The sequence below is a fragment of the Perca flavescens genome, chromosome 12, assembly GCF_004354835.1.
Source record: "Perca flavescens isolate YP-PL-M2 chromosome 12, PFLA_1.0, whole genome shotgun sequence".
Taxonomy (NCBI): domain Eukaryota; kingdom Metazoa; phylum Chordata; class Actinopteri; order Perciformes; family Percidae; genus Perca; species Perca flavescens.
In genome coordinates this window covers 549,727-567,039 of record NC_041342.1, presented here as the reverse complement: position 1 = coordinate 567,039, position 17,313 = coordinate 549,727, and the positions used below count along the sequence as shown (strand labels likewise).

The window sequence follows — 17,313 nt, the reverse complement described above, 5'->3', positions numbered from 1 at the left end:
TTGAAGCATGTTAGTAGTGTTTTGTTCAGTTGAACCTAAATTTGAGCTGTGTTCTCTTAGAACTGCTACTTAGAACAATAGCTTCTCAGTCAACATGAAACTTATCCCCAAATCCCTAAGGTTTATGAGTAGTATTATATCTCTTGGCCCACAAACACACTGGTTTATGGGTAAAACTATCTCTCTGCCCAAACACGCAGGGAGTTTCTCATGTTTGAAAAGGCAAGAAAAACTAAATTATCTCTGGGTTGATGCTTGTGTTTGACAGGCTACCAGAACTATCCAATATACAGGCTACTTACGAATAATGTGACTTTTCTTTACAAGCCACTGGAGGCCTTTAATTGTGCACAAAAAAGGCCCAATGGACTGTATATATATATATATATATATATATATATATATATATATATATATATATATATATATATATATATATATATATATATATAATACTTAGTATTGTGTATGTAGTCTGTATGCTTTCTAGGCAGCCATTGGTTTCCATTCATTTCCATACTTTCCCTATCCAACAAATCTTTAAATTTCAGACTCAAACTTTCTACATATAATTTGAATGATATATTTGGTTATTAACTGGATGTTCACAAGAGCATGATTAGGTAAGCAGTGATGTAAAGTACAATCAGTTTGAAATTGATGGGAGAAAAGATGCAAATCAATCACTGGCATGGTCCTTTAATGCTGCTCCTTTCATTTACAACAAAACAACAGTAAGTCTCAAGATGCTTTTGGGAAAACCAGCTGACGAGTGTCACAGCAAACTAGTTTTCAATGCAATACAGGTTCAGCTACTGTACATGTACATCATCCATTAATGCTACATAGAAGAACTGCTATTCAGAAGCAAGACTATCCTCTTTTATCATAAAAGTACTAGTCAGAAACACTTTATTTTATTACATATATTATTCCAGCGTCCTGTGGTTCAAAGTGATTAATAGGTGATTTTTCAAGTATACGATTACTGCCGTCTCTTACAAACGTTTGGACTGAAGGTAACTTCCTGCCCCCAAATTAGACTGCATTCTCTTTAGTCTTATCAGAGAGAATATGTATTACGTAGCAGCACAGCAAACTTTTAATCCACAGGTTAATACGCTGGAATAAGGCCATTTTAAAATGAAGCGTTACACACTAGGCAAGTTTCCATGTGGCTGGACACATTTACAAGTCCATCTACTGAGTTTAAGGCAGACATGACAAGCCACAGTATTGGATGTCCACGAGTCAAGTTGAAGAAACACAATATTGCTTCTACTAGGATAATGACAATTACACATTGAAAAGAATATATCCATGTTATCTCAGCTCAAATCCAGTACCAGCATTTTGTTTTATTTTTCTCACAATAAGAGAATTTTGGAAACCCTACCAGATTGGCAGTTTTTTATCACTTACTGTTGAGAAAAGAAAATTTCAACGGTAGATGAAATCAAAGATACTGGTTACAGTTACTGGGACAGTTGAGCGTACTGCATGACAACATATCAGAAAGCATGGCTCTAAAAATCAGACACAAATACAATTTTGTGATACAAACATGATAATCAACATCACACACACTCAAAACGAAGACCAATCAAACAGAAACTATGATACATATACTCTTAAAAGAACATCATCAAACTATGAAAATGTGTTTACATGTTACTTTGGAAAAAACAGGCTGCATCGATGGATTACAATAGAAGGAAGGTCCATCTATGTACAGGATTGGTTCAGGGTTTCCTGACACAATGTTTACTAAGATAGAAAGAGAGGAGAAGATGGGAAGAAGTGGATGGAGGGGGCGATGACTGGAAAGAGGAGGCGGTAAAAGGAAAGGAAACAAGAGGAGAAAGGACAACGTTAAAATAAGAAACTGAAGGGAGAGAAAAGAAGGACACATTTGGAAAAAGACAGGGACACGAGAGAATCAGAGAAGGGAAAGGAGGACAGTTGGGGAGAGATATAGCAGGAGACCATCCAGGAAACAAGGAAATAAACAAGATAGGGTGGGTAAGGACAGGATGTGAGAAGCAACAAGACAATGTGACATGAGGGGGAAAGAGGAGAGGATGGGAAAAACAAGCAAATACGAGCAAAGGCCCAAAGGAAGAAGAGGAAAAACCGGGATGAAAATTAGGAAAAAACAAGAAAAAATGAGAAAGGATAAGACAAAAGGGAGAATGAGAGGATAAAGGAAGAGATGGAAACAGGGAAGCTGACTGACAAGACGGGAGGATGAAACATAAGGAAGTAATAATAGGGGCTGTCCTCTACATGAGACAGAAGAGGAGGAAGAAGAAGAGAAAGGAGCTCCATCAGAAAGAGGTGTTCTTTCCTATTGTGGAAGAGCTTTCAGAATGGCGTTCACTTCCTCTGCAACGGTCGTCAACGCAAACTCAAATTGATCCTGCAGGAGGACAAAGAGAGGGAAAACAGAGAGGAAGAAAGTGAAAAGTACTGAAATACACATTTGGGAACAAAACTCTGGAAAGCAGAGTGGATTAGTCACAAGTCTGATTTCAGTAATACGTAATGCCAAAGAGCCCTTTGGGCGAGATGATGAATCTGGTGTTCCTTTGGCTGGTTTGCAAAGTCCTACGAAATCCTACTTTTGCTACCAAAACTACTGTACTTTCAGTTTGATTTACTCACTACAATCTCTTTAAACAGTGTCTACCTATCCAGATGAGAGAAGCTCTGATTTGCTAAAAAATCTCAGTCCAAAACCACTAGTCTGTCTTCACTTATTTCTTATTCTCAGCCAGGTTCCACAAGATACAGGCGATCCTGTGATTGAGACTAAGATTCAGATTAAGACTGCAGACACTATCCAGGGCTGGAAACAATGTAAGAATTCCACACCAATCAAAGATTAGGCAGCAAAGAATAATGTGCTTTCTACAGCTGTATCTATAGAAGGTAGATTTAGCAATTTGGCACTTTGAAACCTTTATTTTGAAATATTAAGAAGTCATATTTAGTCATGACCTACACATTTAGTTTACTGTATCATTTACAGGAAGAGGAAGATAAACAACATCTACCTTTTTTTCAGCTGTTAAACTAGCAAAAGTGGATTTGTACATGTCCTAAACACACCTCCACCAGGCGCTTCATGCCATGCGCTTGGATCGTTAAAATAGGGCCCTAAATGTCAGATTCAAGAATGACAACATGACATTTGTTGACAATATCTCAAACAAATTTCTTTCCAAACTCTCCTGACAGTGCAGAAGCATCTTTTAACAGACAGAGATGGGTATGATCAGATCTCAGCTGTTTGAAATGAATGTGCCATTAATCGTTGGTTTTCCCTTCGTCTCCTAAAGTTTGATGCAACTTTGGTTGTCAGATAAGTGACCAAAATCTTTTTGCTATCTATTTGTTTGTTGGATTTGCTTAAAATTACCTTTACTTACGGTTTGTGCCAAAGCAAAAAGTAGCGTGCCGTTTTTATGCGTGATGGGAAAGTCAGTGATGCAGCAATGCTGCTTTCAGTGGACCAGTAACTATAATGTAACTGTGTTACAATATACCACTTCATGGTACAGCCACGGTAGCCTTAAGTGCAATGAATCTGTCCAATAAATAACACCAAAACCTTTGTAATGTTACAGGTCATCATGGGTAATAAATATTGCTTACAGTATGCATAAACACCGGTAGCACTGGGAAACAGCTAGCCAGGCTCTGTTCAAAAATATGCCTACCAACACCTATAGTCTATAGCTGACTAATTGTCACATTGTATCTTTTGTTCAATATACTAGCTTGTTGTATCTTTAAGAGCCTGATGAAGCACTGAGTGAAACGTAATGTTCATGGCAGAGATCGTTGATGGTACACTTTATGGGCTAAATATGCAGTCACTAACACAAATATTTCTGATTTATTTTTCTGACTGTAATATCCATCCATCTTGTAGTTAGCGGCACCTCTTGCTCTGTGGTAACATCTCTGACCTATGCTATCATTTGAGTTTGAGGACTGGGATTGTGTGTTGATTCATGAATCTTTAAAAATGTAAATGTTAAATTATTTTGTTTTTTTGCAGTGTATCATGTACAGCCTCCCTGCCACAAATATGTTTCCCACATGAACAGATTCAGGTTTGTGTGTGTGTGTGTGTGTGTGTGTGTGTGTGTCTATGTTACCTTGGTCTGAACCATTCCCGGCCTCTGGTCCCGCAGGTGCTCCAGAGTCGCTGCAATATCAATCTCCTTGGCACCTGTCTCACACACACACACACACACACACACACACACACACACACACACACACACACACATATATATAAAATGGTGTTGGATTGTGTTCAAAGCACCACCAAGATAATCCAGCTAACATTTGTCAATCAGGTGTTTTATACCCACTCCCTTTAGAACAGCAAAATGCGATTACATTTCATCCTCTTTGCAGAAACACACACACACACACACACACACACACACACACACACACACACACACACACACACACACACACACAGACTGCACAAACAGCTAGGTGATGTTTTGTTGTTGGGATGAAAAATGATAATGAGGGAAAAGATGTGTCTGACATCATCTAAAAGAAACTGAGGCGATCTTAAAGCTCCTTGTTGACCTTTGAGAGTCGTCCTGTAGCCTTTAAGCAAATGCAGAGCTCTGTCAGCCTCTGCCAAATGCCTGTGTGTGTGTGTGTGTGTGTGTGTGTGTGTGTGTGTGTGTGTTTGTGTGAGTTGGTCACACTTTACTTGCCAGTCAGCCTGTCTGGACGGCGCAAATGTCTGGATGGCCACAAACTCTTGCCAGACTGGCAAGATGCCCCCACAGCTGGTGACAGTGTGGCTGCCGGCAGTAGGCTGAATGACCACAGGTCAGATTACCATACATTGTGATATATGACAAAACTTTTAGAGTTAAACAGAGACATTTAGCTGCATGTGAAGTGTTTACGTGACCAATTTATGAATTACGTTTTGGGAAGATCTGTCCAAGAAGTCAAGTCTGTTTTAATGTATAATTAACAAACTGCATTTTTTCTTTTCAACAATGAATTGAAAATAAAAAAGTGTTTTCTACATGAGTGAGACCTTTCAATCAACAGGACATAAACTGTATATAAAGATGGACGGCAAAACATCTGATCTGGATGACCCCCTGGTGGCTGGCAGCAGTATAGGTCATACACCCGCCCCCTCCATGTTAGGGGATGGAACACGGACCAAACTAATAAATCAAAGTACTCATCAAATAAATCTTTTCCAAAGATGGTTTCTGTCATTTTATGTAGTTTGTATCACGCTGGGGTTTGTCCAAGTGTTCATTTTTCTGGTAAGTTTGGTTTTGATTAGTTATGTGATGTTATGAAAACAGGGTGAAATGTCATGATTGACAACTTAGATTGACTCGCGATTGGTTGGGCGGGTGTATGGGCGGGACTTTAATACGCCCAATTATTACTGTGCAAACTCTGGTTGTAAAATTCCAATTGGCAGCGCCCGTATCTGGGAGATTTTTGGTTTCACTTTTGTACACTGGGGGGGAAGTGGAGACACGTCATCCATCCTTATTTACACTCCATGGTGACACTGTATTATTTCTTTATTTACCTTTTCAAGATTTTACCAAAGCTGAGACTAAGAGGCTTTTGTTTTTAAGTCTGATGTGAAGTTCCAGTCTTTAGGTTGTCATATTTCACTGAAGTCAAGGATCAAACCTAATTCTAATTCAGGTCTCCAATAACCAAGCAGTTTCTCCATATATTAAGCTTGTATATTCATATCCATCAATATCACAGATATATCCATATTGCTTTATATGCTGGCAGATCTCTGAATAGAATTGTATTACCAAAGCAAGCATTGCATGTTTGACACAAGGGTCTTTAATTCTAGTACAAGATATTTTTGCTGTGCTTTTATTAACACCATCAATGTTACTTTCACATCTTATAGTTACTGTAAAATGATTCTGCCTCAGTATATTAAATCCTTGCAAAGCGTGTGCTGAGAGGTTTTTGTGCAGAAATGGAGCATTGGCTGATAAATTGTTATTAAGTCCATTTTGTCTTTAAATATCAAAGTGTCCTCAGAAATCACATTTGGGTCAGGATCTATAAGGAGTGAAAAGAGTGCACACTTGGAAATGGAAATAAAAGAAAGAATACATTTAAAAGCCTAATGTATTCAAGTAGATTTATCAACAAATAGTCCTGAGGTTTTATGCTCTTAATGAGCTTGTATGAAAAATTATATTTTTGTATATTAATGTGGCTTTCTTTTAGTGAACAGCATTTCTTAGATTACAAATATCTCCTGGCAGGAAAATAAAGTTAAAACTCACATTGAGCTTATAATGGGCTTATGTCATCTCTTAATAAGAGCATAACTAACAGCTTCAGGTACACAACCATTTGCTGACAAAGGAACAGAAAGACGATTTGAAAAGACAAGGAGAAGAAAAGGTGTCAGGAAGACATCTGAAAGAAAAGCTGGAGACTGGAAGAGAAAGGAGACAAGAGAAAGAGAGGTGGGAGCAACAATCAAACTCCCAAAGAACAAGAACAAGAAAAAAAACATTCAATTTGTTTCCTCTCCTCCTCCTCCTCCTCCTCCTGTATCCAAATTCTGATGAAACAAAAAGCACAATAATTCTCTTTACTTCTTAGTTGTTGTGACACATAATAACATTTCTTGTTCTTGCCTTCTTGAATGGTTGCAGAGCTGCTCATTCACACTATTTTCTTATTCTGTTTCACAGGTTTTGTGAGCTTTTTTTCTTTCTTTTTACAACACAATAGACTCCTTTCTAGCCAGGAAAGCTGCAACACACTACTCTGTGCTTTAGATTTTTGTAGGGGGCTTAACAAGCCGAGGGCTATTTTACAGGTTCTGATAAACCTCAAAATGGACAGTATAAAAAAAAAAACCCTTATTCAAGCTCTCCTTTTTGCAAAAGTCTCCTTGAAGGAGACGGTGGAGGCTTGAAAAAAGGAGGAATGGTATAAAATCCCCGGCCTCATTTTTAACTTTCCTCCTCTGCAAGACCCTCACTTCGGGGTGAAGGTCGAGGATTGAGGAGGGTGGGAGGGGGCGCTATAGAAGAGACAGAGCCCTTGAGGAGGCAGCAAAAGACCCCCGAAAGCCCAAGCCAAGGACCAGGCTTACCATCTGGACCTGGGGGAAAAAAAGCGAAAAGAAACGGAGGGATGCTGAAAAGCTCTCCGGCACTTGATGGGTTTCATTTGATTCTTAAGATGAAGAGAAGGGTGGCGGGTGGAGTGGTGGGGGTGCATTAGAGAGGGGAGGGAAATGAGGGAGCCTTTTGGAAAAGAACAAGGGAAAACAAAACGTGAGAACCACAGCAACACCTCCTCAACCCTGCAACACCGCCATAATTCTCGGTCAAATTTACAATTCATTCCTGAGAAAAAGAGTGGGAATGGAGGGGGGGGGGGTGGGGGATGAGGTAGGGAGGGTGAGGGAGTGATTTTGTGTCTGAGAGGGAGCAAAGAAGAGGAGGCGGTGGGACGTGTCTTTGATCAGGATGGAGGAAGCCTGCAAACCTGGGGGCCTCTAGCTTCTCAGGATGGACAAAAAACTCTAAACTTATCTAAGGGGGGGGGGGGGGGAGCTGAGAGCAGAGATGTAGGGGAGGGGAAAACAACCTTTTTTCTGAGGAAGAGATTGTATAAAGCTTAGTTACTCAAAGGTCTAATTCTATATGATATACACTCAACAGAGAAAGAGGAATTTAAATATATTTATCATTTTGTTGGTAATCACTAGATGCTAACCTGCATTTTTAACAGTATCAGGCCGGTTACACCCCGGCTGCGTAGCATGAGCGTGTCAGCTGCGTGGCGTGTCCGTTTTTATTCCGGCTCCCATGTTACCAGGTTAGAGCTTACACACTGACGTTTTTTAAAACGCGTGCGTGCTAGAAATAGGACGATGTCTATTTTTCACATGAAACGCAAGCGTGTTGGAAGCGTTTCCAGGCAAAATAGAATAGGAAAAGATGTTTATATGTCGTTTAGACACAAATACATATTAATAAATGACATGTTGATGTTTCAAAGTCTCTAGGTTTTGATTAGATTAGATTAGATTTTTTTTTTATTACATTTATATGTAATAAGTAAATCTATATTGTAATATGTCACCTGTCAACACAGAACAAAATATTCTGTAGCCTATTTTGCTGTCAATACTGCTGACGTTATCTTTGCTGTAATCAAATCTGTATATATTTAACATGGTATTTAATACAATCAATGGGAAACATCCATGTGTCCAGACAAGGCTAGCAGCAGCAGCAGCGCGTCAGACACCTTTCTGGTGGGGAAAGACACAGAAAACGCCACGCAGCCGCCACACAGCTGACACGCTACAGAAACACCACGCTCACGCCACACAGCCAGGGTGTAACCGGCCTTATAGTATTCAGTTTACTCATCACTTTGAGTAGGACTGAGCCTACAGTATGAAAATTACTGACAAGTATGAGAATGTAACCCTGATAATGTTGAGGACATTTATTAAAAGTCACCCTTTTAGTTTAAAAAAAAGCATTATCAGCATAATTTACAAGAAGATTGTTATAGTATTATATATGTGCCAAACTGATGCTGAATCTTTGAGGCAAACACCATACTGATTGGGGTTGACAAACAAAACTTTTTGAAAGATCCATTAAATATGGTTATTAAAGAATCAAGATATGTGAGATATGAGCAGGCCATTTAACAGTTGAAAAATACAAACTTTGTAGTTGCTAAGTGCCAAAAAAATCTATTTCTGCCCTTATATTAATATTATAAGGGTGAGCAGCATTTGAATGTTGTATAAGATCAAGCTGTAGCTAATTTGTGGGCTATTAACTGTTGGGTAGTTTTAATATGAATTTGAATATACATTTTGTAGTACAATATTGAACAACAAAGTGCTAAAACTACAGTTGAAAGATGATAAACTAGAAAGTACAATATTTCCCTGTATAGGAGTACAATTATAAAGTAGCAGAAAACTGACAAGTAGGCTATGTTTAGCTCAAAGATGTGCAAAGTAGAATGACTTCATCATCATCATCATCATCATCACTTTACTGAGCAGGTAACAAAGGAGTGAAATCAATTCATAAATAATGCACACTGAAACATAAAGCTTCATGTCATGGCTCTAAGCGGATCCTCCTGCACTTTGGGGCTGCTGACTGGTGAAGTTGGCTTATAGAAAAGCATGTTTTTGTTGCAATGACATCAAATTAAAATGAAACTAGACATCATAATATAAAGTTGGCAACTTCAATACATTAGGTTTAAGTGTAGCGAGAGTCACGATTAAATTGCTGTCAGTGACACATTGTTTTTGTTGTCAGACAACTACATTTGCTGTGAATGATTTCCTATTTTTTGAAAACAGATGCTTACAGTAATTTTGAAAAATGGGCTGGATTATGATTCTCCACTCGTTCTGCTAGAGCACCACACACACACACACACACACACACACACACACACACACACACACACACACACACACACACTATATGGATTTAAAAATGTATCAAATCCTCATCAGCAACCACCAACCATGGTGTTAGGGAAAGCTACTTCACTACCTGTCCTTCATATAGTATTTAATCTTTATTTAGGAAAAAGTAGGTACTTTCCAGACAATTACCATAAATAGAAACAAATCAATTAAAAAACTGTCTTAATGTTTGTATAATGTGAATGGAAGCCCATGAGTAATTTGAAGACACACCCTCTGTGTGGTATTTGGAAAGGTTATTCTAGTGAGACTAGAGGAGAATTAGGTTATATACTAAGGAAGGGTTTCTGTAAATGTACAGTAAGTATAACCTCGATCTTAAAAACTGACCTGATCCCATAAACAGAGGAAATGAAAGTTCTAAAAGAACCTAATTTTGTCATGTCATTAAATATTCAGTCTCCTACATATTACTTCACCGTGTTTATTATATAATGCTTTCAATTCAATTCAATTTTATTTATAGTATCAATTGATAACAAGAGTTATCTCAAGACACTTTACAGATAGAGTAGGTCTAGACCACACTCTATAATTTACAGAGACCCAACAATTCCAGTAATTCCCCCAAGAGCAAGCAGTGCGCCAGTGGCGAGTAAGTAGTAAGACACAGCAGGGCGTAGCAGGACGTAGCAGGGCACTGCAGGGCGTAGTAAGACGCAGCAGGACGTAACAGGACGTAGCAGGGCGTAGTAAGACGCAGCAGGACGTAACAGGACGTAGCAGGGCGTAGTAAGACGCAGCAGGACGTGGCAGAGTACTGCAGGACGTAGCAAGGCGTAGTAAGACGTAGCAGGACGTAACAGGACGTAGCAGGACGTAGCAGGACGTAGCAGGGCGTAGTAAGACATAGCAGGACGTAACAGGACGTAGCAGGGCGTAGTAAGACGCAGCAGGACGTGGCAGAGTACTGCAGGACGTAGCAAGGTGTAGTAAGACGTAGCAGGATGTAACAGGACGTAGCAGGACGTAGCAGGACGTAGCAGGGCGTAGTAAGACATAGCAGGACGTAGCAGGGCGTAGCAGGGCGTAGTACGACGCAGCAGGACGTAACAGGACGTAGCAGGACGTAGCAGGGCGTAGTAAGACATAGCAGGACGTAGCAGGGCGTAGTAAGACGCAGCAGGACGTAACAGGACGTAGCAGGACATAGCAGGGCGTAGTAAGACGCAGCATGACGTGGCAGAGTACTGCAGGACGTAGCAGGGCGTAGTAAGACGCAGCAGGACGTAGCAGGGCGTAGTAAGACGTAGCAGGACGTAGCAGAGCACTGCAGGGCGTAGCAGTTGTAACAGGGCATAGCAGGGCGCGCAGCATTTCATTATCATGCACTTCTAAAGCACTGGCTGTGAGTCCTGATGACACTTTACATAAAGTGTTTAAGTTCCACTCTGACTGATTAAAGGTAGGAACATAGTCCTTGACTAAACTTTCTCTTTTCCATTAATGATTCCAACTCTTTTTCTTTCATTTTTTTAATGCAATCATCCACTTTGTAACTTTCCCTTTGATAATTGTGGTGTAGCGTCTTTTTTCTGCGGTTTTAAAGGCAGGGTTGGTAATGTTGAATAGATAGCAAGATTTGAAAGTAGCCTCTCGTTGGGGCTCGGTCTAACCCCTCCCCCTGCCCTCGGGGCTCCGCCCCCACACAGACGTGCATGAGCACTGCTGCCTCCTTGCTTCAGAGCAGAGTGGAGAAAAGGCCGCAATTTGACTTCATTCACCAGTAAGCAAACACCTAATATCATACCGAATGTTTAAAACAGACATGACTACTGTTGGCAATGTGACAAAGACGCGCATTGAGCTCAGGCTCATGCACGGGAGGGGTAGAGTATGCACAGCGGGGAAAGGAGGCATTTCATTGGTTCTTTCCGAGCGGACCGAGGCAGTGATTGGTGGGCGGTTTTACAGGATTACAGCAGTTACAGATGACATATCTTTTTCGCCTCTTTTTTCAGAGCCCATAAGTTATTTATTGCTGTCGGAGTGTAAAGACCATTTCACACAATATATAAAAAGTGTATGTTGGCTCAGTGAAGGAGGGGTGAGGGATAGTGGGGGACTTGTAGCTCTCCACATGGTGGGGGAGTGCAACATCCACCTTTAGCCATCTTGTTGAGGACCATGTCAATCAGGATGTAGGTCCCACTTCTTCCTGCGCCATCACTGCACGGGTGGGTGAGAGACCAAGACACAGAATGGGGTGGGAGGAGAGAGAGAGAGAGAGAGAGAGAGGAGAGAGAGAGAGAGAAGGAAAGACAGAGAAGTATTAATTAAATCAAACAGTTTGTTAGATTATTACTTGTCTTCAGTTAATGTGGGGAGACATAACCTGACTCCAGTGTGAAGCAGGTGAGCCGCCGTCAGAGAGATTTAATATGTCAAGGTTTATAAGTCTTTTATTGCAATTTCAAGGGGATAAACAACTTCAAAGGCCTATGATTATGAAACAGAAAGACTGAAATGGGTTTTATTTAGGTCAGGAAGTAACATCAAAATATAAACCTGCTTAACAGCAACGCTACACTTATTTTGTTTGACCCAGACGTAAATACATGTTCTTTATAAAAATATCAGAAAGTGACGACACAAACTGTTTGTATCCCATTTCAAGTGTTGAAATTTGATGACTGCACCCATACTAGTGTAATTCATGGGCTGCTGTATGTGTGTGTGCGTGTGTGTGTGTGTGTGTGTGTGTGTGTGTGTGTGTGTGTGTGTGTCAGCAGAAGCCGGAGGGCTGTGAGTAAACCCTGCCTTCTCTAACTTTATTTAAAATGAGAGGCAGAGAGAGGGAAGGAAGAGTAAAACAAAAAAGAGACATAGAGGATAGAAAATGATTAAAAAAGGAATTGGAAGCAAGAGAGAAAGCAAGAGAAGTTCTCTGAATGCTGTGTGATTATAACATTTCTGCATTTGCACTCCGCTGTTCGCACACTTGTCATCCTGATTGCTTCACTTTGCTCTCTGTATACATTAGGGTGATAAATGGCAGTGCACAGTTGGCTTTGACAAACTCATTTGAAAGCTCTAAGTGAAAGTCTGCAGGATCCTTTTATTACTACGTCCTCACACATGATTGGCTTAGAAAAGCAACAAGGTCTGACAAAAAGTTGCATAGGTCTTAATAAGCACCTAAACAAGACAAAATATATTTTAGAGAGTCTAACTCTGTTAAGGAACTTTTTTTTTTTTCTCTAATCTAATCATTGCAGGATGTTTCCACAAAAAACAGATTTTTGTGTTAAATATAGAATTAATGATGGCTTATTGGTTTGGAGTTATTTCCTCAGGTGGTGAGAAGGACAGCTGCTAACACTTCTATACCCTTCTCCTGCTCTCACCCACTGCCTCCAAACAACACAGTGCAAACTTTAAGTGCCTCCAATTAAAAGTTACCCTTCTCCATGGAAAGTTTAATTAAAACACAACTTTGTGGATAATTTAACATGTAAAAATCTTTGTCGTCCTCCACAAGTGACCCGAGAGCCCGTGAGAAATGAAATGGTAGCGTGGCCTGGTTAACAGAAACCACAAGGGACTTGGCTGACTTCTGCTTCAAATCATCCAGTCACTTATCAGTAACAGGGCTGTTTATCTGCTTGTGTGCTCATTAACAACATAAAAATCACATCTCAGTCAGAACAAACATTTTGTAACCCTGAACGTAAGTGAGAACCATTTGAACAAATGAAAAAGAGAAAAATAAACTGCTTTAGTTGTTATTATACTTGCCTGCAGTGGACTATGATAGGACACGAGCGTCCCCGGTAGCACTTGTTAACTTTTCTGTAAAAAAAAACAGAACCGAAAGATGAGCTTATTATTAACATCACAGGTACATAAACATACAGTCAGTACATCATCTCTCTGGGCTTGTAGAAATAATAACCACAAAGAAAAGCATGCACAGCACTTCAATTGAACATTTTATTAGGAAGAAATAGACAGAAATGTTCCATCTGATGTCAGAATTCTCATTCAGCTGGTTATAGTTGCACAACTTTGAGATCACGAAAATATTTTTGTTTTAGTGGCACATACCACACCTATACAACTTGTATCCAAAGTGTAAGACTGTTTTTCAGTGCTACTTCAATAATGAACCATTTCTGACATATTTTTTGAATTAAAAAGAATACAAACCAAATTGAACTGAATAAGCTCAGCTGTATATGTATCAGTAAAAACACTCTTGACTGTCAGTTTTATCACGTAGAGTAAGGGCCAGTTGGGTGAAGTTTACCACTGTTCAATGCCCAACAGATGACAATGTCTCAGTTGCATTTTCAGTCCGGTGTCATCAAAATATGTTAAAAAATAAAACATATATTAAAACAATATAAATTAATCAGTTTCATATTGTTTAACTTACAATCTAACTTGACACTACAAGATGGTGGGAACGCTTTACATTTTAAAGTTATTCCCAGACCTATTTGGATTTGGACGTCTATGTTACTGTCAACACAGCATACAATATGCTAAAGGTGCACCATATTATAACTGGCCAACAGCATAATAACAAAAAAACTATTATCTTGATGATATTAACAAAAATAAAAGGCAGAGATAATCATAACAGTGAATTTGATGGTGCCAACGCTTCTCCAAATAATACTGTTTCAAGATTGAACATGTTGAAAGTGATTATTTTCTACAGTCACCTGAAAGTGTGAAAGATTAAAAGAGCACCTTCTTCCTGTTTGATGCTGTAGAGAAACAGCACAATTGGTCCCAGTAGCTCACAATGGTTTATGAAAATACTACTTGTTATACTTGATTGTTTAACTGGACATTAACTGGATTGATGGAAACAACAACTTCCCAAAGATATCCTTAAATAAAGTAAGAGAGCTTGTATTAGTAGTGCTCATGTTTTATTTTGTTATAGACAGGTCAAACACGCTCAACAAAAATACCATGACATGTTTCTTTAAAGAATGAAAACTATTGCTGTATCTTCATTTAAAACAGATTAGATATATTTGCATTCATATGTCTTTCATACATGTATAAAGACGAAAAAAAAACTTGCCTTAACTTAGTTACCTTAACTTGTGGTAATTTGACACCTTGTACATCAAGTGCAATATAAATACTGTGAAAGTATCAAAATGCCCAATCCACAGAAAAATGCACACAGCCCGTCTTCAGAAACTGTGCCTTTAAACGAGCCATCAGGTCTTCCGTATGGTTGTGATGTCACAACTATACTATATATGAGTAGAAAGGGCTGCTACAGTGCCGTTACATTCATCCCCCAGCTGCAATGACTCCGAGAATGCAGATGTGGAAGACCCGGAAACACTGACCAATCAGAGCAGATTCTGCTTTTTTGGAAGGGGGGTTTAAAGAGACAGGGCTGTGACCAATCAGAAGGATGGTGGTTCAATCCCTGGCCCTGTAGTCCCACATTGAAGTGTCCTTGGGCAAGACTCTAAACAGCGAATGAATCTCAATGCTATCTGATGAGCAGGTGGCACCTTCTATGGCAGCCTTGGCCACCAGTATATACATGTGTGTGTGTGTGAATGGTGCCTGTACTGTGTAAACGCACTTTGGGTAGTCGTTAAAGGAACACGGCGACTTATTGGGACTTTAGCTTATTCACCGTAACCCCCAGAGTTAGATAAGTCCATACGTACCCTTCTCATCTCTGTGAGTGTTGTAACTCTGTCTGACGGCCCCACCGGTAGCTTAGCCTAGCACGGATCCTGGAGCTTACCGGCTCCATCTAGCCTACTGCTCCCAATAACTGACAATATAACACCAACATTTTCCTATTTACATGTTGTGATTTGTATTGTCACAGCGTGTACAAATGACAAGGTCACATGACACACAGCCATATTTCTAACCGTATATAAACTGGGAACTATATTCTCACAAGGCCAAGCACGGAAGATGAGAAGGATATGTATGGACTTATCTAACTCTGGGGGGATACGGGGAATAAGACAAAGTGCCAATAAGTCTGTGTGTTCCTTTAAGGCTAGAAAAGTGCTATATAAATGCCTGGAATTCTGACTTTATTCTCAGAGTTCTGAGATTAATGTCAGAATTCTGAGTTTACTCTCAGAATTCTGAGTTTAAACTCAGAACTTAAATACTGTAATGTTCCAGTAGAAACCCAAAATATAAGTATAAACCTGAAAATGAGCATACTATGGGACATTTAAATGAGAAAAGAACCATGCGTATTCAACAAATTATTTATTCTGCAAGTGTGCTTTTCATCAAACTACTTCAACCCCAGCCACCAAAATTGAAAAGTCAGAGCTCGCTGCAGACAATTAAATGTGATATTACCATGGAAACAGCCGGCAAAGAATCACCAACAGGCGAGGTGTGTAGAGGGGTGTGGGAGTCAAAGGAAACGCCCCGTAAGAGAAATTCAAGCTTGACCGAGAGGAACAAGAGCCAGACAGAGAGACAAAAGAGAGAAACCAATAGATGAAATGGATGGAGACAGATGTTGAGAATAAGAGAGAGAGAGAGAGATACGAGAATGTGGGTCCACCATTTCAATTAAATTTGCAAAATGCAAGCCGCAATCTGCAACGTGAGATCTATTTCTCTCCTTTTAATTTTGACGTTTTTTACTCATCAACATGAACGCCGTATTTTCAGACCAGACATCAACAGGTGAGAAACCTGTAGGACTGGAAAATGTATCTGCATTTTGCGAGTGACAGTCATTTATTAAACACAACACCGCCACCACTGGCAATCTCCATCATCACCTACACGGTTTTATACAGCTGTACTTTTGTTACTTTGTTTAACAACTGAACAAGTACAAAAAAGCAATTCCATGGGTCAAACATGCTATCTGTTTACCTAATAATTTCATAATCAATGACCAAGAGTCGAGTCATTTGATGCTTGTAGCGTACAACAAACCTGTCATACAGACACAAGATGTAATCAAGGTATGGTCGCTACGATCTTTTTTATTTTCATTGCACCATTTTTGAAAAGCTTTTTCAGGTGCCAAAAATACCAGCTGAGTGTGGACGGAGGGCCAAAATGGAGAGAATGTGCCTTGGTTTTAGTGTGGACGTATCTTCAAAGGAGAAGTCAGAAATCATCAAGAGGGATACACTGAAGGACATAAGAGAGAGGAAGAGACAGATAGAGGGTGGGAGAGAGAAAGACAAAAGTCGGAGAGGAAGGAAGGCATGGTGAGGGAGGGAGGAGGAGGAGGTGGGAGGTGGGAGGAGATCTGAGGCAGTCAAGCAAACCATGAGCAAGCAAAAAGGGGAGAGGTCATCTCAGTTCACCGGGCACAGCGAGGAGAGAGATGAAGGAGAGGAAAAGAAAGGGAGCAGAAGACGGGAAAACATAGGAGTATAAAGGTAGAAGGGGGGGAGGGGGTCCATGAGGCCCCTTGGTTGCAGAAACACAGTCTCCAATGATCACTTTTGTGACTATGCAACTGGGCTTATATTACTAGCTGCAACATCACAAAAATGACACTGGCAACCGCTAGTTAGCTGGTAAAACAGGGGGAAAGGACAGAGAGGATTTGGAAGCGATGCTTCGGCTCAGTCAGTCAGTTGTGAGTGACATAAAAAAAGAAAAAACATGACGACACAAGCATAAAAGAAGGACAGCTCAGCCAGCCCCCCCTCATCGAGGTGGAAAAAAAGGAAAGACCAAAAAAAAAGAAGAGGGGAAGTTGTTATTGTACCATATCCACGGTAATAAAAGTGAAAAATATCTCCCTCTGCGCTTTCTTCATTGTGTTCTGACCC

The 17,313-nt window shown here is 40.0% G+C and overlaps 1 protein-coding gene across 4 annotated transcripts in view; it reads right to left on the bottom strand.

Annotated features, from left to right (window-relative positions):
• Positions 1–473: 473 nt before the first annotated feature.
• Positions 474–17,313, bottom strand: part of LOC114565842 (receptor-type tyrosine-protein phosphatase N2) — a 298,094-nt gene continuing 281,254 nt past the window's right edge. For all 4 annotated transcript variants that reach the window (XM_028594123.1, XM_028594124.1, XM_028594125.1 and 1 more), the window contains 4 exons: positions 13,289–13,342; positions 11,655–11,719; positions 4,167–4,240; positions 474–2,419 (listed from right to left, as the gene is read on the bottom strand). In XM_028594123.1, coding sequence (XP_028449924.1) covers positions 2,348–2,419; positions 4,167–4,240; positions 11,655–11,719; positions 13,289–13,342 — 265 coding nt within the window. In that variant the 3' untranslated portion in view covers positions 474–2,347. The remainder of the gene's footprint in view (positions 2,420–4,166; positions 4,241–11,654; positions 11,720–13,288; positions 13,343–17,313) is intronic.